This window comes from Glossina fuscipes, unplaced genomic scaffold (assembly GCF_014805625.2).
Source record: "Glossina fuscipes isolate IAEA_lab_2018 unplaced genomic scaffold, Yale_Gfus_2 0, whole genome shotgun sequence".
In the NCBI taxonomy this organism is placed as follows: domain Eukaryota; kingdom Metazoa; phylum Arthropoda; class Insecta; order Diptera; family Glossinidae; genus Glossina; species Glossina fuscipes.
In genome coordinates this window covers 35,988,378-36,015,627 of record NW_023998414.1, presented here as the reverse complement: position 1 = coordinate 36,015,627, position 27,250 = coordinate 35,988,378, and the positions used below count along the sequence as shown (strand labels likewise).

Sequence of the window (27,250 nt, the reverse complement as noted above, 5' to 3'; positions counted from 1 at the left end):
AACCTTTTGCGGTTTTGCAAATTTAAGAACATGCTATTTGTCAAGCTCCAAGAGTCTACCTCGTTCTGATGTGACTGCAATAAATCTACGTGCATAGTGAAATCTAACGAATAAAATATTTTAACTTTTCTTGCATTACGCCTATACAGGTTGGAAGGTCCTAACGTTTCCAAGTCACTTCCTTGGGAAACCCCGGATGATACAGAAATATATCGAGTTAAGTCCCATTTTCTGACTTCAACGTTTTAAGGGAGAAACCAAGAGACAATTTTTGCTGAGAAAGCAATAGATTTAAGTTTGAACACTAATAGGCTGCAATTGGCTTTGTCGAAAGCTTTCGAAAACTCAGTGTAAATCACATTAGATTGTTCGAAAAACCATCATATATACAAGAAGTCAATCCCAATAAGTTCGTGGAAGTTGACCTTCAGTTAGAAGTCAGAAGTTCACTTAGTTAATCTACATTGATACCTAAAGTTTAAGGACGTTGCCTTCAGCTGGCGAAGTCATTGTTGTATTCAGCATTTTGTAGAGAGAAGTTACGTTAAAAGAATTATTAAATATTTCAGCACAGGACACCAGATATTGGAGCATCGAAGGACAGGCATAAACCTTTTAGAAGAAGTTCACTTAGTTAATCAACTAAGCGATACCTAAAGCTTAAGGACTTTGCCTTCCGTTGGAGATGTCATTGTTGTATTCAGCATTTTGTAGAGAGAAGTTACGTTAAAAGAATTATTAAATATTTCGGCAGAAGACACCAGATATTGGAGCATCGAAGGACCGGCATATGTTTCATAACTGGCTTCTAGATGAGGCATAAGCCTTTTAGGTACCATCTGCAAAATGGAAATATCTCGCAAACCGATTCATGCAGATTCTGCGTTGGGATGATTGGAACCTCTCATCATATCCTGCAGAGTCGGTTAGGAAGTGTTTGACGAACATTTCATAACACCGAATACCGTATGGCGCTCCGAGTCTAAGAAATTGGCCAGATTCATAGGAATCCTAAAGTTAGAGGAACTATGAGAATGGCCGAATGCATTACATGCATTTTTTTTTTTTTTTTTTGGTCGCGGTACATACACCCCACTACAGTACAATGCAATACGCTGTCCTCTCGGAGAATTTTCTTAAGTTACTGCTATTTAATAATGTAATTACATTACAATTACGGCCGAAGAATATGAGGTCTGGGAATTACTTTACCTTTTGTTCACCGGCATTTCAAGTCTTAGAATATTCGATTGGCTTTCACGTTCTTGTAAAACATAAAGCACATCAAGCAGATTTCACCAAATTTCTGTTATTACCTTAACAGTTGGAAAAAACATGAAATTTTTTTTCAACAAATCTAAAGAATTTTTTCCGACATAAATTTTAAGAACTAAAGCTTAAAACAAAAACAAATATCTAGTAAAAGCAAAAAAAAAAAAAATGTAAAAAATATATTTATGCTATATATACGTATATATGTGTGTAATTGATTGGTGGGAAAGATCAGGCGTATTTCACTAGCTGTAGGTAATTTTGCTTAACAGGTTATGGCAACAGGGTAGAGTGCACCATCTAGGGCGCAGGGTCTTGTCATTCGTCATTAATTAGATAGTTGAGTGAAGGACAGGGTGAATAAATTTGCCGTGGATCAAGTGCATTTAATTGCATCGCTTACTTGTTGTAAAAGTTTATGTGACACGTGTGGCGGACATTCTCGGACCTCTCAAAAATGCCTTGACAAAAAGTTGTTTGGATGATTTCGAAAAAAAATAAACAAACTGGTCGATCTTGTCGTTAATGACAATATTAAGCCCGTTTGGGCGAGTAAGCCATATCTAACCGTTTTGTCATGGCAAAGGAACTCGGCATCTACCGTTCGACTCGTGAGCAAGCTTAACAACAAACACAACAAATATCTTTAAAAGCAAATATTTTTTCATGCTTAAAATACGGCAGAACTTTAACACCAACCCTATATATATATATGTATTATGTTTTAACGAAAACAGTTTTTATAAGAAAAATAAAGTTTTTATTGTAAAAGAAAAAGTTTCTCGTTAGAGTTCGATGTCGGCAGCGACGAAATGCAGGATAATTCAACATATGGTATTGACAGTTATGCGCAGTGCACAGTGGGAGCGGATGGAACAGATATCTGTTAGTGATTGAAAGCTCGTCTGATTGCACCTCCAAGGTATGCTAAACTGTATTAAAACAATTCATATAGATTTCTGTTTTTTGTTTCTCTTCCTCCCTCCCCACCCCTTCAATTCAATTTCGCTAACATTCCGTTCTACGCTTTGAACGGTTAAGTTTATTGAAAAACAAATTCATTGTATTGATTGATATGTTTCCAGTCTTTTTTATTATTATTTTTTTATTTTATTTTTTGTTTTTTATGTTTTTTTTTTTTTTGTGTTTTGTTTGTAAATCCTTATAAAAGTATATACATATAAGTTTACTTTTAAAATAGTTTCTCAACTTTTATTATATGCTCGCAGAAAAAATTTCATTTTGTTTGTTTTATCGTAATTTGTTTCTTTTTGTTTTTTTTTTTTTTTTTATTGATGATGACCTGACAAGTATGGATGATGTCAACGAAGGTTTTGCGCGCTTTTCTATAACACTTCAATTAGTCTTTTTTGAAAATAACAATGTCTCTCGTTATAAATTTTTATTATTAATCTAATTTTAATCTTAGAAAGAAAACAAAAGAGAAAAAATGAATTCACATTTACATTGAAAGGCGCTTTTTCTAATAACATCCTATACTCACTATCTTGAGACTGAAACAGATTTGCTGCGAGATCATGGTAATTGAAAAATATTGGCTCCCATTACGAAATGCGCGGTAAATAGTTGCATCATTCTTAAGATTACAAATCATAAATCAGAAATCTAATCTTATGATAAATGATATCGAATTGCTCCCCAAGTCATTCGTGCGAATGACTTTTTTTTTTTTTTCTAAGAGATGATGTTACTCGTATAAGAGAATTTTTTCCAAAACCATATTTATGGCATTTGCTTATATTTATTATTAAGAGAAATGGCTTTTGTCGGATACAGTTCGTATCAGGGGCATAGGCGTGTCGGCATTGTAAGCGTGTCCTTGGAAAAGTTTAAGTCACACTTAAGGCGATATCTTCATTTTCGCTAACGGGAGAATATTCACCACAGACACTACACATTTGCGCAGACAGACAGATGGACAGATGAACAGACAGACATGCTTAGATTCACTCACAAGTTTCTGAAGTTCGTTTCTGCGCCTTGTAAGCATCTTAAAAAATAAAAGAAAAAAAATTAAATTTTGACACATTATAATATTAGGTAGGCGTGTTCAAATTTTTCCATATATATAAGTGCTACACCATCGCCCATAGTATATGCGTTCAAATCTTTGTACACTTATCTGCCGCAGTTTTTGTAACTAATGAGCCGAAACCAATCAATTGTTTATTCCTTTTGAAAAGCAGAAGTGTTCGCAGTTTACGTGGTGCTGAGGGCGTGTCCTTCGACCGCTTCGGTCCATTTTCAATAATAAACTGCTTGTAAAGACTTCCAATGTTTCGGCCAAGTTTGAAGCCGATAGCCTAATTTTTACGGCCATACAGACAGACAGCCAGACTGGCAGACGGACATAATTAAACCGATTGATGCTGATGATCAAGAATATATATATATACTACTATATTTCGCTGAAGCTTCCTTTTGCGCATTGTAAACGTTTCGACAAACTGAAGACACTCTTCATGCTACAGTGATGGATATAAAAGATGTACATTTTCGAGATGATGAGAAAATCGAATGGAATTCTTCCTATGTTAGAGACGTTTGGAAATATCCAAGAACAATTAATGCCAACGATACAAACCGTAATTTTTGCTCTGGACGCGCAAAGTGAAAGAAAAAAGATGCTACTGAGTGGCTAATGAGTGATGAGTGGCTTTCGAAAACAGTAAATTTATTTTACGCTGCGGATATGAAGCCCTCCTCTGCATTAAATACAAACACATATTTTGTCGTTCGATTAAGTTTCGCTTCAATTTGACTGAAGAAATTTGCACTTGTTTCGAAGACATCAATAGTAAGCCGAAAATCAATATAAACCTTAATAATACTTGGGGGTTAGTTAGTAATGAATGAATCTATTGCTGTTAATCGTTCAATCGCTCAATCATGAGAGTAATCTTGTTTCACATTATAATAATTAAATTCAATTACGAGTATATTTTCTATAATTTAAATTTTATTCGCATTGATGGATGGATGTTATTGCGAAAAATCGATGAGTTTTTATAAGAAAATCGAATCGAAATCTATAAAAAGTGAAATTGATTTAAGTTTGCTGCAATGCGTTCTATATATCATTGCTAATCTATTTTAATAAAGTTAAAAAATCTTTCTCCTTTGCATTACTCTTTCTTCTCTTCACTTGGGTGGAAATGAAATATTTCTTCGTTTACGTTATGTGAAAAAGGAAAACCAACCAAATAAATAAGAAAACGGATCGGTTTAAAGATAAAAATCCTAAAGTGAATCCTTTTTTTTTGTTTTTTTTTTTACATTTTTGAGCTAAAGAACTGTAAAGAACTTTATCGCACAACATTATTTTATTTAGGTTTGTGTGCTTGAGTGAAAGTTTCGCAGCCTATTTCTCCTATTTTATGATTAAAGCGAATCAGACTATTGGATGGTTTAAGAAGGCTCCTCGCAGATGTTTCGTTTTCTTTAAATTCATTTTAAAGGTACGAAAAGGCAATCGATATAAGGACGAAAAGATCCTTATCGTTGAAAAAAAAATAAAAATAAAATTAAATAAATAAAAAACAACCTGTTTAATGACTGATAAGACTCCGTGCTAAGGTTTTTTTTTTTTTTTTTTTTTTTTTTTATATCGATTTGGAAAAAGAAAAGAAGCATAATTTTTTCCTTACTTCACATAACAAATTATTTTTTTATTACAAATGCTCATATCACCTATTGCCGTCCACTCGCTGCTCTCTGCTGCTGTTTACGTCTCTTACTTTGACTAAAGTCATTCTGCAAATTTAATTCGATAAAATTTTTTGGGAATCCTACTCTCAATACTTCTATATATATGTAGGGTCAGCCATTTTGTTGCCCCGAAAATAAATGTAAATAAGTAAATGTTCTCGCCGAGATTTGGATCAAATTTCTTTTCAATATATTGCTTGGATTTTGCTATTTGTAGTGCACTATGTACAACCCGTATATAGTGGCGTGCATTTAGGGTAAAGTTCATTTATCATTCCTTCCAGCTGATCATTCTCCCTTTGATGTAAAAGAAAAGAAAGAAAAAAAAAAAAAAACGCATCTGATCAAAATTAACTTTTGCTTGTGTTTTGTAGGCTGAAAATGTCATTTAAGTTATCGTCACTGGCGAATTCTAGGCAATCACTGATCACTGATTATTTGTGGCGTAAACTAGATGATGTCAGCTTGGACGACATGTGGTTCTAATAAAAAAAAACCTTGCAGCATACATCTCATAGCACCGTCAGTTAATTACGACAAAACTTCAATTACCATGCAGTCTATATAAGTTTGCTATAACGATCGTGCTATAGAATTCTTTTGCTGTTTTTGCTTTAGCATTCGCTTACTCCAATAGACCATCAACTTTCAATGACCTTCTACAGCGAGATTATTCGTGCTATTCGCGTAATAAGAGTAGTAGTCAAAAAGTGTTGCAAGTGTTTCACGATTGTACTTTTACAAACGTTGAGAAAGGAATAATCAAAAATTCATTGTGCTCTCTTTTATCAATTAGTTTTGATAATATTAGCAACTAAAAGAAAAAAAAAAGAAAAAAAAAATACCGCTTATTGGATGACCTTATGCTATGTAAACGGAAGAGACAATGTCATTTTGAAGATATTTTTAAAGGCAAAGAGCATCAATCACCTGACAGTAGAGAGATTGTTAAAAGAAAGATAAAAATAGCTTACGAGATATTCTTTTCAATTCGCTTTACAGACTTCTATATAGAGGGTGTTCAATAAAAAAGGGATATTGTTGCTATATCTTGTTTCAGAACGAACAAAAAAAAAAAAAAAAAAAAAGAAAAAAACAATAAAAATTTAAAAAAAAAAAAAACCAAGAACAAAGCCTACGAATTGCTAACAGCAATTGTCGGAAATGTAATACGAGAAAATTGAAATACTTATCTTTGCTTGAGTTGAAGTTATTCTCTCTTCAAGCCTTACGAACTGTTGTATACTGCTGCATGCTGTATATATATATGTATGTATATATATACATATAATAAATTTGTAGCCTTTCTATATAGCTTTGGGGGAAATAATCATTCAATAAAAAAATAAAAAAAAAATAAAAAGGAAAAAAGAAACGTAAGAAAATTACTCATCTGGAAAAGTTTTTCTCAATCAGTAAACGCATGCTCATATATGTGTGAATATATTTGATATAATGAATTTTTTCTAAAATTGAAGATGATTTGGTTTTACTTATTATTTTCAAATGAAATTTCAAATATAATATATATAGTTTTATATATAAAATAAGAAATAATGGATTCATTAACCATAAAAAAGTCAGTTCGATTTAAATTAGTATTGTTTTCTAACGATGAACGATGAAGTGTTGCATTAAGTATTATAGGTTTGTCAACGCATTCGTTAAATTTCGATTTTTTTTTTAAGAAGCAAACAGTTAGGGAAATCTTTCGGATCGGGTTCAGGATTGCCTTCAGCATATTGCATATTGCATTGCGACTTTCAAAGAAATGATCTCAAGCTTTACAGTTACATACGCAGGTGATTTTATTGATTCAGTTTTAATAGTGAACGCGATTTCTTCGAATAAATTCGCTTACAATAAATAATAGGTCAAGCACAAGCATTTTAATTAGAAAAGCGATGAGACGGGTCGGACATACACATACATCGCGTTGTAAATTGCATTCAAGCTATGCTCATCAATGATGAAATCGAATCGAATTGCTAAGTCCAAGTTGCTCATCAGTCTTTGGTTTGCGATGGCAAACCATTGATTTTGTTGCATAACATCATCATCAAGGCTCGAGGCACTTAAGTTGTTTGTAGCTGCCTTTAGAGCCGGACCGCTAAAAAGAGTAAGTATTCAATATTTATTTATCGATTCAATCCCGTATAATATCACAAGTGATATAGATGTAACAACTTTTCACTTTCCGCTTTCATTCAAATTTTTTTCCAAACCTTATTATCTTGCATTTGTATAAGGATCAATTAAAAATAGCACAATAAAATAATCACCCGCCTACTACTTTTACTGTCAGTACTTATGAAAATAGGGCGTGAACTTTTCCATTCATCAAATATGCATATTTTTTTATACCCATCACTGTAAGATAGGGGTACATTCATTGCGGTCTTTTCCATTATGTTTGTCAGCCCCAAGAGGAAGCTTCAGAGACCCTATAAAGTATATATATTCTTGATCGACGTGAAATTCTCAATTGGTTTAGCCATGTCCGTCGGTCTGTATGTGTGTGTCTGTTTTAAACATTTTGCTACTTAAATTTTGACAGATACATTAGAAGTGCTTACACGCAGGTTGGCTACAGTACTACGTAAACTGAGACCATCTCTCTGTTTCAACAGGAATGAAAAATTGATTTTTTGCCCATTTTTCGTAAACTATGGCAGATAAATGTGCAAAAATTTGCACGTAAGTTCTATGGGCGATGCTGTCGTTCCTATAGAAAAACTTTACCACGCCCACCCAACATTAAATATATAAAATCTTGGCCAGCTTCAAATTAGGAATGCACCTAAGCATGTCCATCCGTCCATTTGTTCATTTGTTCGCCAGCATAACTGTGCACACACGCCTATTACGCCTACACGCCTGCGCAACTGAAACTGTGAACAGCTTTGCTCTTTCACTTTTGATTATTTATTACTCGTAAAGCATAGGACATACACTCTATAAATTTTCGCTATTATCGTAAAAATGGAAACTATCGGCCGCAACCTAAAGCAATGTTTATAGTGTATGAAAAATTATTATGATGGGTATAAAAGATTCGGTCACAACCGAATATAATATTTTTAGTTGTTTCGTTTTATTTCATTCTTGAAAAGTTCATGACATGTTAGTGTTTTCATTGTTAGCTAGCATTGCATTGAAAGAGAAAAACCCAAAGAAGAGATAAAGAGGAAATGCAATCAAATATTTATTTCCATTTATTTCCGTCTCATTGTTTAACACCAAACTTTCCAGCACCAATAAACACTTGAATACTAACACTTTTGTTTCTTAATAACAAATAAAAAGAGTGAGCGAATAGGATATAATTTTTCCGTTTCTTGTAGACTTACATATATATATATACATATATATATATAAGTGTTCTTATATGTGCGTCTATATATACATATATATATATGCATGTATATATATATATATATATATATGAATGCATTATGATGATGCATTGAGAAAATGAATGCTCAAATACTTGATTGCCTCTCATCATGTCCGAAAGCATGGCAATACTTATCAACACTCAGCTGAAGTAATGAAAGTTCAATATATAAGCTTCACTGCGTTTGATTGTTCTGCTGTTATATGCGCCGAACAAAACCTATATAGTACCTAAGTAATAATCTGCACAGTCATCTCCAGGGCATGGCATTAAGTACTAACATACTAACGATGCAATTTGTGCGGTTTTTGGCAAAAGATGGAAGAAGAAGAACAAGAACATTAGTTCGAATTTTTTTATGTTTATTTATTTATTTTTTTTCTCGTATTCTCTGAACTTTAAAATATTGACTTTAGTATTATTAGCCAACTACGACCGTTTAAGATGTTACAAATATATTAAGACGTAAGAATTTGTGCCAAGACTATATTTGCTTGGGTCACCACTACTTCCACACCTTTCATACATTTAATATGCTTTCATTAAATAGTTTGCTTTACTTTTAAATTTTTATTTATTTTATACAGATTAAGTTTTGTATATTTAACAATAAACATCCATCTGCCCGGGCAATATTTTAGAATAGCTTTCTTAATTAAATCGTTATTGCTTTTCTTTGGGTGGTTTTCAATTTACGTTAGATTCCACGCACGAATTGCAGCACAAATTCATTACGACGTAGACATCATATCCAAATGTTCAAGTTTAGCGTAACAACTTCCGCGAGTACGTTTCATTTGATCCGAATTCTTATCGTGATTTCTACAAGATGAAACTGTTTGTCAACATACTGTGAAGTTACTAACTTCACAGTTTAAGTGTTCAATGTCAACCTGCATGAAAGAATTTGCAATTTTTCCGCAAAATTTTCAGTCAATATTTTCATAGAACTATGTTCGATGTGTTTTCCTCTCAAGCAGAAATTTTACACTAACCACTTATTCTTTGTCTTACAAATAATATTTGTAGTATAGATTTCTGTCACGATTTATGTTCAATTTTGAATTGCCATGGATGCCGCATCCTGACTTCAGATGGCCGACTTGACTCGCCTGCTTGATTACGATGACATGTTTGCTGCACTTGGCGGCTTTTTCGCGGCGACTAAGGCACTCACCTATTAAATGTCTCTTACTCTTCACCTTATACTTTTAAAGTTACCTGTAGAACTGATCGAGAGCCATTGAATCCTCTTCGTTACACTCATCCATTAACTCCTATTTATTAAATGAGTTGGTCGACTCTTTTTTCCACTCCTATCATTGGCAATGTGGATTGTAACTCATTGTTGCTCGTTCTCGTAGATTTTATAAATTTTCTAGTTTCGTAGTTGGTATGTTTTGTGTGTGTGTCCTTACCACTTAATACTCTTCTTGTCAGTTGTTCTGTCTCCCTCTCTCTCTCTCTCTCTCTTCATCTTCACTTTCTAGCGATCTATTTGATGTTTCATTAAATCACGAAAATTGAAGCAAACTCGCCATCGGCTCTAGACTCAATGTCTTTGAAAAATTACGATAAAAATGCTTAGGCGTTGATTTCATATCAGGCGAGGTGAAATTTTCGCCTCGCGTGAGAAAGCTTTCGATATCCTGTCAGGAAGCAAGAGCTTGCTTAAGTGAAATTTAATCTTTACAGTAACAATAGCTTAGTATTAATATCCGAAGCGATTCAAAGAAATTATTGCGAGGAATATGCAACTAAAAGTTTCTTCTTTAATTCTTTTGAATGCACGCCTCTCGTTCTTTTTTCACTCTTTTTTTATTATTACAAGGATGATAACACGAGTGAATTGAATTCTACCCTAAGCAATTTTTATTCCATGTCTTACATGAACGATTCTAGTCGATATAACATCTTACGTTCACTTCACCCGCCCAACAATAGATTGTATGAGAGTGTGTTTATATTATAATTATAATACTATTTGCTGGCTTCGTTTTTTCTTCAAACTTTGTATAATCTTTTTAACAATTTACTTTTAATTTTTATTGTTTTTTTTTTTTTTTTTTTTTGATTTTAAATTCACTTTGAGTTTAATGAGTTTATTGTTGTACTTCCTCCTGGTATTATCTGCTAAAGCAGCACTGACAGGCTGAAAGGATGTATTTACAAATAATTGTTTCCCTTCTTATTCACTTAACATTCATTAGTTGCAATCGATTCAATGCTGAAGAGTTTACCTTCTTTTTCTCTTTTCTCTTTTTTATTTATTTTTTATTTTTTTTTTTATATTTTACTTACGTAAGGAATTGGCTTAAATTTCTCAAATAAATACAAAAAACTTCAAGCAATCTTCATAATATTTTTATAAGCTTTTATTTACAAAGAATATTTGCGAGAATATGTATGTTATTTGAAAAAAAGTTAAAACCAACAAGAAAAGGAATCAAGGGAGGGAATCAAGTTTTCGTGTCTTTTTGAAAGGAATGAAGCGTAAATTGTTCAAGGAATTCTGCATCGATCCCGGCAAAAAGCAATCTACACGAATAATATGTAGTTTTATAAAACAGTCCACAAGATCTCGACATCATTGCTAAAAGACCTTATGAAGCATTATGAAAATGCTTCATAACAATTACTTTCATCATACGTTTTCGTGCTTTGCGATTCAACAACATTTCCCATCGTAAGAGTTACCGCCTTACTCTACCAACGGTACGGTATCGTAATAGGTTTTGCTATCGATATTGCTGAGAACGATAACGTTCGTCTTGAAATCGTTCGACAAACTCTTACTTTGACGAACGATTTTTAACGTTGTTTGGCTTACGATTACAGAGTATCCGATCGCAACCTCACCCCCATGATTGTTGTGTTGCGAATGTTTTAAGATTCCTTTAAGAGTTTTTCTTGCATCTTACCCGATTTGTATTGACATTTCGTTGATTCAACTATAAATCGCTAAACTTATAATCCTTTGAAACGTACCATAAAAAGCTTCAACGAACAATTCACAATTCAAAATAAAATGATCAAAGAGCATTTCTTTCGAATTCCGAGTCGTCGATGTGTTGCAATACATTAGCATATGCATGGAATCGCTAACAAGGGAAATGATCTAAACTTTACGCAATTAATGATAAAACATTCAAAATGCACCGTAATGGGTCTTCAAGCCGAAAAGGTTGTATATTATAACCTCCTCGTCGTTGTAGATCCTGTAGGAGACTGCTTCTGGTATAGCTTATCTGCCCGTCTATCTGTCTGATGTCTGTCCAAGTATTCTTGTAACTCTCAACGTAAAAACACGACCATTCCTGAAGTATTTTGATGATATTCTTTATACCGATGTGTTTCGATTCAAGGCAAGGACGAGCGCTACTGCAAATCACTTGAATCGGGTGACGTTTTATTCTTTTCCCATACAACGCCTACATTATCGTTTTTATAAATAACTGTATTGAGCAAAGTGATGTAGGGTATTCAATAAATTTTTTTTCAAAAACTCATACACAACTGCCATATTTCCGGACTAAGTTCATAGCGTGGGTAAGGTAAATCAGCACAACAATGGAGCAATGGAGCACTCTGACTCGTTTGTGTGTATAATTTAAGGCTGCATATTAAGTGTCTACTCTTCTCTCGTATTTACGTACTGATATTCATTGTCTTCTTCCTTCTCCATTTTACTAATCCGATTACTCTATTCACACGGTTATGTAATTTGTCTTCCTCATTATATATATATATATATATATATATATATATATCAGCGTCCACAACTGAACGAAAGATCAGTGTATACGCCACGATTTTGGTCACATCTGCTGCCTACAGCTATATGAATATATGCATGTATCTGTGTCTACGTTCAATCGAAAATCCTGCTTAAGCTTTTGGAAAACTTAATGATGGAATCCTACCTATCGCATGTATTGATTGATTAGATATTACATAAATGATTTTTCAAGTGTTTGGGTGCGCATCGTTACTTAGAGAAGACTAACGTGCGCTGCGTTCACACCAATGCCAATTAAAGGGTTAGAATCGAAGAGGGATCACATCTTTACTAATATTATAAATATTAAATTTTCAATTGTTCCGTGACCAGAAGCAGAAAAGAATTTGTAAAATGTCCAAATTGTTGTTGTACTTTTGCCTTTTTTTTTTATTATTCTATATTCTATTTTCTACTTTTTTAGCCCCCCCGTGGTGTCGTAAGTGTTGCTGTTATTATTGTTATCGGTTTCTTTTGTTTATCGTGTTATTGCAATATTTATAGCATTTCCTGCTACCCTGACGACTATACTGGGAATGCTAATGTCATAGGAAAACATTCTGATTTCTTTTAGGTTATACTACTTTATATAGGTGGTCGTGTTTGTTTCCATATATATACACATATACATATATACATATATAAGAGAGTTGAAATGTATGATTCGGTACAAGTTTTAAATACGTAAGAACTCTTGTGTTATCCCCTGATAGATTTCACGTGCCACACGTAAACTTGAGGACAAAACATTATTCGAATATCAAGCAATGATTCTCAAGTAGCAAGGAATTCTTATCGTGTGTTATCATTGTTTCAGACAATACCACACAATTTCTTGCTTTTGCTCTCTTATTCTCACTTCTGTTTCTCATCCTATTACTGCTGCTGTTGCTGCTACTTTTGCTGCTACTTCTATTGAAATTGCCATAGCTATTGCTGTCGTTACTGTCGGTGCAGTGCCGTACTGCCGCCATTCCACTTAAGACAATAGTTTTACATTCGACTAAGAAGCGTTCGACTAGAATAAATAATACAAGTACTGCTGATGTATGTACATGTGAAATGAGAAATACTTTTTTTCTCCAATAACAAGAAAAAAAAAAAAAAAAAAAAACAAAATGGGAAAAAGAAAAGAAGAAAATACACTTTATGCTCAAGGGATCTCTCTAGTGTTTTAAGAAAATTTAATTTGTTAGCATTACAAACAAATTTAATGTTTGATCAGATTTTAAATTTACTTAAGACGACGACACGCTCCCATTGAATGAATTTTAATTTTTGGAGCAGTGATAATTAACCCATTTGTATATGCATATAGGAATTCTTGACGTAACAGGATGATGACTGATGGATATTAAATCCCATAATAAGATAAATAAATGCCGTCAGTTTTCGTTCGATAGACAAAACTCATCACAAAATCACTCGTCAATCATATTTCGAGCGAATACAAGGACAAATCTTTAGACACCGCCTCACAAAAATGAAGGAGAAATAGAATTTTTTTCTTCCTCTTGTGCTCGTTTTTTTTTGTTTTTTTGTTTTTTTCGTTTTGCTATTGCCTCAAAGAGAGAATTTCCATGAAAATGCCAATCATTCGATAGAAATGAAAATATAACGTAAAGTAGGTATATGTGTAGACGATAAAATTCAAGATATGTTGAAATATTTTCGTGATGATGTGTGACGTAAAAATAGTTTGGCAAGCAAGTGGTGACAAAGTGTCGAATATTGACTGATTAGACTTAGTTAGAAACAAATTTTCTTGTTTAGGGTCAAAAACCATTAGCCATCAAGCTGTATAAAGCGTTTATTACACCCGATTGCCTTCGTAGTCCGCAAATAAGTCACGTTCGCCTGGCTTAGCCATCTTCGTTCGTTTGCGGAGTAAAAATAAGAAGATTCTAATATAAACATGAAGAAGCATTTCAATTGTTCACTAAGAGGAAACATTAAAAAATCATTTATTTGCATTCTAAAGATGGGGAATTAGCCCCGTTTTTCTAACGCCCATTCATTTTTAAATCAAAATGTCAAATTATATATCGAATAAATCAAAATATCGAATCGAAAAACTAAATGAGATTCGAAATAAATTTTTTCTTTATTCATTTTTCCGCCCGCGAAATCATTAAGGGTGGCCACGTAAAAAATTCAGGCGAATTCTCCTCTAATTTTGACCAGATATCAGGCCTGTAATTGACACGACTATCGGCTGCATTGAAGCAGTTTTTTTTTCGCTTTAAAAACCCTGAGCGCTTGACTGCATCTTTCAAACCTTCGAAAATAGATTCTATTCTACTAATACCGGTCTTTTATGTATGTAATGCCCATTCTTCTATATTCACAACATCAAAGGGCAGAGTTTATTCGCTATACCCTAAAAAATGGCATTTGGTTTTGATAGCGTTAAAGGTTGTCCTGTTTTATATGAAGCTTCGATTAAGAGTCTCCCTGTGAAAGGCAACGAGAACGAGAATTATTGGAGATCATGAGGAAATCAGAGGAGAAGCAGAAAGAACAGAGACAATAAATAGAATAAAAAATTGAAAGCTTGAGAACCGAGCAACCACTTTATGTGGCTGTAAATGTGTGTGGCAAAAAAAAAAAAGAGAGTGAAGCATGCCACAAATGTTGCGGACCACGAACGAAAAGTGACAATTTCTCTAACAATTTTTCAAACGTTTTCATTCTTTTCACATAACTCGTAACATAGAAGCTAATGCGACCCACGACTCATTAAAGATATATCGAATAAAGTTATCGAGCGATCTACGCAGCGAAATTGCACCGTTAGAGGTGGATATATATCTATCTATCTGTCTACGGCTAACTACTACGCTTTGAATTTGAGTGAATTTCTTATGCGTTTTCATATTGAGTAGCAAAGATAACTAAGGTTTGTAAGTTTGTATATAGTAACGAGTTTACGCAACATATGGTTTTATGGGTTTTGGTAAAAAATTAGTCTTTTTACCTCAACACACATAGTGTTTCCCATATCCAATGATATTCGAAATGGTTTGTGTGGGCGCATGCATAGCCCAGGGGATAAGAGGAGAGTCTATTAAGATCTTAGTTTAATTAAAATTGAAGAGTGACGCCAGATCGAACGGTGTGCACGACAAAGGCATAAAATTCATCGGTCGATCATACTGCTCCCAGCTGCGGTTACTCTGCATCTCTCTGCCTCCACTACTTTCTGACCCGCAACATGTTACGCGTCTAAGCAGGGGACCGGAGTTTAGGAAGAGATAGATAATTCACAACTAGAAGTATTAAAATGACATGTACTGCGACTTCACCTGCTGTTCTCACTAGGCAATGCTCTTCCAGTTACCATTTAGATTCGCTCGACTGGCGAGTAGAAAAGTATCGCTACAACCACGTCAGCGTTCGCTGGTTCACAGACCGATTAAACGTACAGCCACTAGACTGCGACAAGTCTTTATCTGTTTGTCATTTTACACTTAGTTCTGACTGTCATCGTGTCACGCGCATACTGGACATCCCCTAAGTGATTGATCACAACAAAAGAAAATAAAAGCAAAGTACTGATGATTTTTACGATATTACCAGAAAATCGATTCTCTCGAAGACATCTTCAAGTATGAATAATGCTTTTCATATGCTGCAAGAAGGAAAAAAAAAAAAAAAAAAAGTAAAAATAGCAGTCCATGGAAACGAATGCTGAAGCGTACTCATCACTGTTGGGGTATAAGAAGGAAAAGAATTTGCTTTCTTTACTTTGAGTTAGTTTTCCTCTAAGTTTGATTTTCAATTTTATATGTGATGGTAGATGATAATTTTATGCTTTAAATATGCAAATAACCATTTTTGGGTTATGGAATTTTTCTTTTCAAAGCCCAAATAAGCCTACGAGTAAACATATTAAGCTGCAATAAGAAGAGAGTGGCTGCGTTGTATGTTTGTGTGTGTGTGTGTGTGTGTGTGTTGGGAGGGGGAGGTAAGGAAAAGAGAAAAACGATATGTACATTGAAAGTTATGAGTTCACAAACAATTTCTTCAATGCTTTGCAAATATTTGCGCAATAAATTCCATTAAAACTAACAATTGGTTTACTTTCTGATTTAAAAGTCAAACCAATCAAAATTTTGTAAATGAAGAATGTGTGCGTACGCTTATGGATTGTTTACATATACACAAGTTTGCGTAGTCGTGCAGTTGTGTATGCTGTCAAGTGTAACTATTCACTCACACACTATGTTAACACACTTCAAAACAAATTTACCAACAGCAGGCGGCTCTCATTTCATCTCAGTTTGTTCTATGCTCAAAGCAAACACACAAACACACAAACACATACACACATATACACACATATGCACACGCATACACTCAAAGCATTTTACTAAAACATTAATAAGAAAGAAATTATATTCAGCTTAGGGGAGAAAGGATTCATTATACCCCCCCCAACCATCCCTTAAGCTTGCTAAGGCTTAAAGCGAGTCTTACTCATGATCTACGGTATATTTAAATTTAATTTCTTACGCAATTAGAATAGAAACGTTCTTACAAATTCATTACAAAATTTTTGATACTCACTCCTAATCGTACATTCCCCGGAGAAGGCGTATCAACGGCGGAACAGACAACATTATCCGAATCCCTGATTTCATAATACTCTCTTCAGTCTTTACGTTGCAGGACGTGTGATTCCGCTTAAAAAACATCGAATATATTGAGATTTCTGAACGAGATGGAATCCAAATTGATTTACATATATACCGTGCGAGCGGATGATCCCGACTGGGAAGAGAATTATGACGTTGAAGGTCATCGTTTAATTTTGCGCTTTTAGCATTAGCTTCTCGCTCAGTGGAATGCGCAAAACAAAATTTTAGAAAACATCTCGGTCGAAACGAAATGCTTGTGGGAAATATATCCGACGGAAATTAGTGAGGCTTTTCGTCAATTCAAATTATTCCTGCCGAAGGCTCTTTGTTTTTGATGAGGAAGAAGCCTTGCTTTACACTTGCCGCCCCTGTTCATTTAAATTGCATCCGCCATTGACATTGACATATATGCAAGTGCCAGATGAAGACAGAGTGCATCCTGCATTGTCCAATTCGTTTCATAATAATAGCATTCACTCACTCTGACTGCGTTAAATGCATATGAAGTATGGTACGCGTCACTTTCTTCAACTAAGAAAGACAAGAAAAAAAAAAAAAAAAAAACCAATTTGCAGTGTATTTCCTAACGGAGGTGTGCTTTTGCTCTGCAAAACGGATTTTAACCAAATCGTTGATATGGAATTTTATATAGCTATCGTGCTTGACTATACGTCAGTTCATCTGCTACACGATTAATTTTTTGTAGTTCAATTCCAGGATATGTTCAGCTCATTCGTACCATTAGAGTATATCGGTAATGGCTCGCACGTGCTTACACGTCGCAATCGTTTTTGTTATGTGCTGCTTGCCAGTTAGTTATGACGCAGAGAAGATTTTGCTTGAAATTTTTAACTGAGGGTATTTTGTTACGTTTCATAGAATATAAATAATACGAACTCTTTATAGAAACAATCTAAATATTTTTGAAAATATCCTTTTACGTATCATACACAAAAAGACTGAAAAGTGAAAAAAATTTGAACATATTTAAAGAAGTTCTTCTTCGAAAGGTCTTCAAAGTATGTAAAAAACATTCATTTGCAAATCTTATGTAATATATTATTATGGGATATGTTTTTGTAAAGAAACCTTAAAAAAAAAAAAAAAAAAAAACAATTAATAAAGCTTTAATAGAAATGGAAAATACATGCATACATATATGTATATATATATATATATATTTTGGATTTTTACGAAAAATTCTCTTTGAAGAAAATTTTATATGAAATATCGAAAAGGTAAGTAGTGTCGATTAGTTTTAAGATATTTTCAAGAGATGATGCTGTCGCTCAGACTATGCAGAAATGCAGAATAATGCTATATGGCAGCTTTATGTTAAGATATTATTCCGTCTCTTTATGATACCGTATGGTGTAGAAGATCTTGTCGAAATGTTCATCACATAATTATTTTGAGCCTTGAATATATGCGTGTTATGAATGCGTTACGTTCCCTTTGTACAAACTATTATTTTTTCTATTTAGTTCGAAAAAAAAAAAAAACAAAAAAATGCTATAACTTTATTGCGCGAATGAAAATATGAATGCGTTGTGATAATCCAAATCGTAAAGAGTGTGTTGTGTGAAATCCATTCAAAAAACAATTAATATTTAGGCGAAACCGGAGTCCAAGCTAATGCACTACATTTAAAGTATATATGTATATACATATATATATATATATATATATATGTGTGTGTGTGTTTGTGTCCTTCAAAATCCTTTAAAATGGAACCATATTCTCGTTAATCATCAAGTGATAATGTATGGGAAACAGTCTCACAAATAATAATCGACCAATCGGGTAGTATAAATAATCAAGGTAGTATAATAATCGGTCAAAATAGGGTCTCTCTCTCTCTCTCTCTCTCTCTCTCTCTCTCCCTCTCTCGCTTTAGGCTCAAGTCATATCTCCATACTCTAAAAAGAGTTGCTATTCTTAATCGATGTCGTTTAACGGGTGCTTATAACGCTTTCAACGGTTCTATAATTCCGTGCATTTTTGCCGAGTAGTTTCAACATCACTTTACTGCCGAAAATAACGACTTTAATGTAAACTGTTCTCCCAGGACTAGAGATATTATTTCGATTCGAAATGTCGCCCTTTCAAATGAGAAAATATTGCACTACTACTGCTACTGCGATCGGCTAAGCACAGTTTGTTTCTAAGTTCAGATTGCATATGTGCTTACATCGTATCCTGATGGACCCTATGTCGTTTTATCAAAAATCATCAAACTCTCTCTGAAATGCTATCTTCTTCGGAAAGTTTTCTTCTTCTCGTCTTTGCTTATTGAATTTTGTAGAAATAGCAAGAAACATCTGCAGAAGCGGCGCCAAATTGAGCATTCTACCGAAATCGTACTCAACAAACGCAAAGCAGATGCAAAGCAAAAATATTACTAATCCTTCACAATGCCATATGCTTAAAGCATTTCACAGAATGCCTTTGGCAGGTCTTTCGATCGAATTTATTTAACTTTATGCCTCATGTCCCTCTGGCGCTTTCAATTTTTCAGAAATTTCACCTGTTGTTAATTGGTGTTTGCGTGGTCTCAGTCTCAGTTATCTATCTACAAGCTATCGTTCAATGTATACCTGCAGGTTAACTGAATTAAACTGAAAAAAAAGAAGAAGAAAAAAAAAAACGCAACTAAAACTGCGAAAATGATTAAGTTGGCTTAGAGCGAAAACACAATAAGCTGGTGTCTGTCCGTCTTTAGTCAAAACAATTCAGAAAGTAATCGCCAGCGTGATCTGGGTACATATCCCAATTGCGGTGCACTCTTCAGAGCCGTTTCCTTCTAATTAGCGCGGACTTAGATCGATGCAATCATATTTATCAGATCATCAGCTCAAAATCTGCGAAAATAGGTCGATGATTATTTCATTTCGACTTTGGCAAGTTTCTACCGTAACGCTCAGCTCGATATTCGATATATCTATGCAGACACACACACACACACACACACACACACACACACACACACACACACACACACACACACACACACACACACACACACACACACACGCGCGAATACATACATACATACATACATGTATATGCATATATACATGTAAAACAGATAATTAATGCAAAACTAGGCATATATATATATTATGGTATATAGCATATATATATATATATATATATATATATATATATAAAGTATATGTAGCTTTCACTAATTATCTATTTTTACATTTTTGCTTTTGTTTTGTTTTAATTTTCCGGTTTCATTTCGCATTCATTTTTTTATTTTTTATTTTTTTTTTTTATTTTTTTGCACGAGTTTCCTTTTAGAGAAATTGCTTTCGAAAAGAAACTGAACTTACATATACAAACGGAATTTAGATTTGACATGAAACTATCGTAAATATTATGAGAATTATCAAAAAATGTCCATAAGGCATAAATATTTAACAAACTTACACTAACAAACATACCCATAAATGTATGCAAAAATAATTATGTCAACTATATATATCTATGTATATTGCTCCAGAAAACGAAAATATATAAAATGGCAGACGTGTACTGTTGATGTTTCTCAAAAAAGGGATCTGGCATAACAACAGTCAGAGCAGGAACAAGCAGCAATGGCAATAGCAACACCCACATCCACATCGGCATTCATATGCACATGTATATGCACATCGACAGCCAGAGCAATAGCAATTGCAATAGCAATCCGCAATAGCATAGTAGCAGGACGGTTATAAGAATAGAAATAGAAATAGAAATAGCAAATAGGAATAGTAATAGCAATCGTAATCGCGTTGCATTGGGAATTGAAGCAACAATTGTGCAAACATATTTTTTTATTTAGAGTTGAATACATTTTATGAGATGCAAAATGATGTCATGACAAATGTGGGATAAAAGGAAAGGCAGTGACGACTTTCCTATTACACGTTTATTTATATAATTCCGGTGCAGAAAGAAAACAATTTTGATAGCAGACAAAAAAAATAAAAAATAAAAAAATAGAAAAATAAAAGCAAGAGAATTATTTACGTAAGGCATGCTTATGTGACTTACTTAAGAGTTGATGCATGTTCATTTATTCGAAACTAATTTTTGAGTTTCGTTTGCTTGCTTCTCTATAATAAAATGATTGAATGTTAAATAAGAACGAGAAAAAAAGAAAAGACAAAAACAAAAACAAAAACAACAAACAAACAGAAATAAAAAAGAAAAAAAAAGATATGCATGCTATAGTGGTTCATAGCGTAAATAATTTTAGTCTTTTTCTCGAAAGTTTTCGTGCCTGTGTCCTGAGCCTAACGAAAAAGAAAAGGGAAGGCGAAGAAAATGAAGAAATTCGTAAACTGAGAATAGACATTACCATGAAAAAAAGAGGTCATAAACTCCGTACAATTGTTAGCCAACTCAATTATATGCTCTACTCATGCACAACAGTTGTGCAGAAATGAGACTGAATTAGTGTTGCATTCACATCATATTTTTTGGAGGAAATTTTTTTATTTTTCATATTCTCTCTCTCTCTCTCTCTCTCTCTCTCTCTCTCTCTCTCTCTCTCTCTTTCTCTCTCTTTCTCTCTCTCTCTCTCTCTCCCTTTCTCTTCTCCCTTTCTCTCTCCTTTTTTTTATTTTTGCATTCATTTTGAACTCGATACGAATTCATCCGTAACTCCTGACTTGGGTTGGGTAAATTACATGATAGATAACGACCGGGGGAGGGTAGGGAGTTTAATTGTACAAATACTGGCTACGAGCCAAACGAATTTTATAAGAATTATTTGACAAGCTTCACAGTTTTTGTGATTAGGCCAACTTGTCAACTTGACTTCAAATTTTGAGAAATATATCAAATTATATATAATTGTATATATATATATATATATATATATGTACTCCCATATACAAATGCACTCATTGCAAATATGCATTAATTTCAAGACATTTTTAAACGTTAACATCATTATCAGCGCTGGATAACAAAAATAATGCAAAAAATTTTGCAAAGAATTATTAGAAAAGATTTGACAAATTATTTCAATTATTAACGTAGATGCGAAATCTTGAAACTTTACAGGACATCCCTTCAGAATATCACAGTACGATCCATATTTCATATATAGTAAATAGTCTTTGATGAGAGGTACTTGCGAATTGTGCGATAGTGCGCGATAGACTATTAAATTTTGCTTATTACGATAGTACGATATGTCCCCTAGTAGACGCACGCGTGACATTTGTCCGCAGCTCCTCCGCAATTGCTCGCAATACTTTTATTTCTCTTTTGTATTTTGTTCGCCTCACAAATACCATATTAAGAAAACACATTACTCTTCACATGTGAGAGTAGTGATCAGAATACGGGCGTAAGCGAAAGAAAAAAGGGAGAAACACTGATGAAGAACGTTTTGAATTTAACTTTTGGGAATTAAGTTAAGCTGAGTGTTGCAGGAATTGCAGATGTGAATGAAACTCTAACGATACGAGAAATGCGAGAAATGCATATCAAGAAATATCGCAAATTTTCAAAAGGTCCCTAAATGGGATTTGCCTTTAACTTAACCTTTTTTGTGTTTTCTTTTAAATATTTACATACATGGCTTTAATTTTCAAAGGTATAAAAGGATTTATATTGCAAGAAACAACTGACCATCATTTTTACTGGGCGCCACTGTGAGCTTCGCAATAGGTTTTGAAGTTTCCTCTCACTTTGCGAATGATTTTGTTATTTAAGTGTCTACCCACATCGATATACATGGTTCGATCAAGGAACACGTTTACTTAGTGCATTTCAAATCATACTATTTCGAGCTCTTATACATGAACTCACATCATTTACTGACGGCTTTAATAACTCGATTGCAATCTAAAGCGATTGTAATGAATACCTATTGATCGCGATACGTGCTATAACTTCAGATCCGTCTTTTTTTCTTTTTCGAATGTCCGAAGACTTGACGAAATAGTTTCTGGTCCAGAGCTCTGATTCGTTTTTGTTCAGATTAAGTATAACTTCGTTAAGTTTTCCTATTCGATATTGTTGCCTTTGTAATCGGCACACAAACTTTCCGACCGCAAACTGCGAGCTTCATCAAAGTCTCAAAAGCTTCGATTATGATCTTGTTCGTCCTTCATTGTTCTACTTTTCATTGTTCGCTATGAACTAGTTAAGCAATTGCTCAAGTTTTGTAGATTGCGGCTAACATAAATTGGTCAAGCATGAAGAACATGAAGTTCTCTCTACCAATGAGTTTACTACGTAAGTGGGCGATAGCTCGATAAAATCGCAACACTTGCTTATCGTGCCTCGTGCTTGCAAAGGCTGCAGCCATCATCCTCATCTTTTTTTTTTTTTTTTGTTCACTTTGGTTTGATCATCATCGTACTGCGCATCTGAGGTTATTCCCTAGCCATTTGCTTATATATAATTAACACCATTTACCGGAATCGTTATTTCCCGATTTTTTGAAATATTATTCCTGTTTTTTCCCCGTAAAGGGCCGCTGATTAACAAATGTACGTCACACATCGAAATTTCTAAAGAGAAAAGCAGTTGAAGCAATTTCGTAAGATTTCATATCTAAAGTCTCATAGTGCTAAGTGTAAAAATTCCAGCAATCAACGGTTTCAGGTATCAAATCACATGACCCTTCGCGTTACTGTATGCGATACATATAATCTGGCGTTTGCTGCACCAACACTATGGCTTGCAACAAAGTCCTCTATATATTTTTCGATTACTTCATAATATATATATAATATATATATATATATATATATATATATATATATATATATGTCCACATATATAATATGATTTAATGATTTTTGTTCTTTTCTTTTGTACATTTCTAGGTTTCTTGGGTGAGACATCGCGACATTCATTTACTTACAGTTGGTCGTTATACGTACACGTCGGATCAACGATTCGAAGCAATGCATTCGCCACACGCTGAAGATTGGACGTTACGTATACGATACGCTCAACGTAAAGATTCCGGCACATACGAATGTCAGATTTCAACCACACCACCGATTGGTCATTCCGTTTATCTCAATATTGTCGGTAAGTATAAAAAAAAAAAAAAAAAAGTTCAAATGATGAGTTAAGCGGACGATCAACACAGTAAATGTTGTTCAATTACTGTGAATAGGTTTTAAACTGACGTACCATAGGCCACAATTCAAATGTTCATTCGCTTGCAGCTGCAATTACTGACATTTTCTTGAACACATGTATGCGCACGTGCACACACACACATACATCCGTACACTCATGTATAAGCGCAATGATAACTTAACAATCATATGCACACCTGCATGCATACACAAACAAACCGACACAATCACATATACGGATATATATATATATATATATATATATATATATATACGGATATGGAGATGCGAAAGTATGTGTATGTAAACATATGCAAAGCGTATAAACGCATCCATGGATTTTGCTACTCTACGTAATGCGGTATTTACGTTAATGATAATAACAAAAATTATCATCATCATCATCAACGTTATTATCGTCATAAGCATCACTATTATCATTCTATGTTTGAGTATGTATATGCATGCACACCTAAATATGATGTTGATGAATGTGTGCGTTTGTTAATTCTCTATATTGCTTTCTGCTTTCTATACGCTTTTGACGGTCATTCGGAAAAATGTTATGTATGACTAACCGTCGAAAGAGCCAGCTACCACTGCCATTGTAATGGTCATGTTTTTCAAACGTAACATTAGATTTCAACTGTCTGTTACTGTACTCTACTGTCAGTTTATTCTGTTATGTTTATAAACGAAACACGTTATGGTGCTTTATGACTTTTGAATAAGTATGCATGCGTGTTTGTGCGCTTGCATGTATGTGTGTACGTATATATATATATATATATATGTGTGTGTGTGTTTATGTATGTGTAGATGGATTTTTGACTTTTGAACTAAATACACATAAAGTGTGTGGGCATGCATGCCATTTACAAACATATCAATTTTTCTTTGCTTTTTTCCCTCCGTTTTTGTTTTTCTTTTTGTTTTTTTTTTTTTTTTTTTTCGTTCTTCTCTTCCATTTTGATGGGTCCTCCGAGTATCATTCATTTTCCTTAGAGTAACATCATTTGCAGTTTGTGGATTTGTGTAATTTTGTCTTCTATTATTCCGTTTTCGTGCTTTGGATGATTATAAAACACCGACCATTCCTTTCGGTGTTGTTCACTGCTGCTGCTGCTGCTATTGCCCATGCAATGATCATCACGTACGAACATTTAAAACGCTCAATAAATCACAGAACATAGACATTTGTTTACGTACGTGCGTGTATATACGAATATGAATATGAACATACACGTATGTCTATGATAGATATGCGCACCACTTCAAGGCATTCAAAAACTGATTTTTTTGTTTCTATAGTCAAGTTTATGTCCGGTAATTAAACTGAAGTTACTTCAATTGATATATTGAGCATCGGGAGAATGTATTACTTACTATAAGTTATCTAAATAAATAAATTTAGGATTACCTCGTTCAAGACAAGTGAGTAAGTTACTCTCAAAATATGTCCAAATTGCTCTTCTTTCAGGTATCGTTTAGTAGCAATTTTTATTTATTTTGATATTGAACTCCTTGACCGATATGGAAGAGGCCATATTTTCTATTGTTAATAACGAGTCTGAAGGACATACGATATATAAAATACGATTTATTATTCGCTTCGATGGAGAAGAAAAAGTTCATTACACGATGAGACGAAAGAGAAGACAGAGGTGTTAAGAGACGTAGTTCAAGCGGAAAAGAAATTGAGTATGTGTACAGAGCGATTGCATTGCGGACGTATTCACCTTCACAGCGGATGACATTCGCTTTGTGTCTAGGCGTTCGTGCCTTAACCGTTTCAGTGAAATGTACTTTGGCTTGAAAGTGAATTGGCTATCAAAGCATATACGGGAAATATTTCTTCCGAGTAATGAGAGGTAAAATGAATTAATGACGCAATGATTCATTAACAATGGAGCGGGCTACGCCGTCCTCCTGGAGATAAAGGTCGGCCGCGTCAAAATCAGTTACGTAGCAGAAAGCAATCTTTCAATATTATTCGGTAAAGGATCGACGCATTGAAACTTTAGGCCCAGCATTATTTTGGAAAAAATGCTGTCCGATTTAATCGCCAGCACAAAAACTGTACAAAACTAACATTCTTCGTTGCTGGAAAAGTTATTTTCTTAGTTTCTTGTCTCTCTTGGGTTTATCGAGGTCCAATTGCGACAATTTGACTTCTTTTCCCCACCCAGGCAAAGGAGAATAAGTCTCACATTGCTTAGACTGTGAGCGATATCTAGGAGATAGGAGGACGATTTTTCGAAGGCAATGTTCAATAGAATCCATCTCTTGGTATCATTCTAACATTGAGAATTCTACTCTAATAAACCTTAAGTAATGATACAAAGCATCGAACGATAATCGGAAGAAGCGATACGATGATACCTGAAGCGATACGATGATACCTGATGAAAATCACGGTTCAGTTTTTTTTTAATGATTTCTTGGCTGGATCGAGTGTTGTTATGCTAAAAATCCATTCAGCTTACTTTCTTGTGAAATCATTTCACTTCACATTAAGTGTTTGTAAATTAGGGTGTGTTAGACCCATAAGGATTTTACAAACCCCAGTGAGGGACTTACACATTCCTAGCGTTAATCTCAATATCTTTACCTTAAAAAAAAAATCACTCAACTAATATCCACAGAAAGCGTTCGGTGCCTTGTAATAGCACTTTGCTTCAGATCGTATCGAAAATTCAATTTTTTTGAATATAACCTTTGCTCAATGCTTTAAACAATTAAGCTGCTTAACCGCAGCGATGAGAGAGGAAAATCTGAAGTTTGTACTTTTACATGCGAAGGTATCAATATTATTCGTCCTATCAATGTCAGTTGTTTTTCTTTTAGATGTATCTTGTATTTAATCTACCTTTGTTTTAATATGGAAAATCCCAATCGATATCTCAGGCACTTGTTTATATCCGATTATGGGTCGACTTAACACTCATTTTTGGTTTCGATGAAAATACGCGCAGACAAGTTTTCTACAAGGTGGTAGATGATCTTCTTCTTAACAAACATTTTAACCCTGATCATATCACGTGTTTTTATAACGAATCCTATCACGATGTGCCTCTCAGTCCATTCGGACAATCATGAAAATAATTAAAATGTTATTGGTCCATTTATACACTTAAACTTTAAATGCTTTATATGAACGTAAAATATTTAAATACAGATTAATGTGACTTAAAGACGGGCCGTGGTCCGATTAAGGTTCACTAATATTGCTAGCGAATAAAAATGCTTAGAAAGTAAAATACAATTTGCAAGAAATTAAAAATTAAAGAATGAGTTTTTTTTTTTTTTTTTTTTTTTTTTTTTTTTTTTT

The 27,250-nt window shown here is 33.9% G+C and overlaps 1 protein-coding gene across 1 annotated transcript in view; it reads left to right on the top strand.

Moving 5' to 3' along the window:
- Positions 1-27,250, top strand: part of LOC119644329 (zwei Ig domain protein zig-8) — a 103,127-nt gene that overhangs the window by 48,713 nt on the left and 27,164 nt on the right. The window contains exon 3 of the mRNA XM_038043875.1: positions 23,656-23,866. Within this exon, the coding sequence (XP_037899803.1) occupies positions 23,656-23,866 (211 nt within the window). The remainder of the gene's footprint in view (positions 1-23,655; positions 23,867-27,250) is intronic.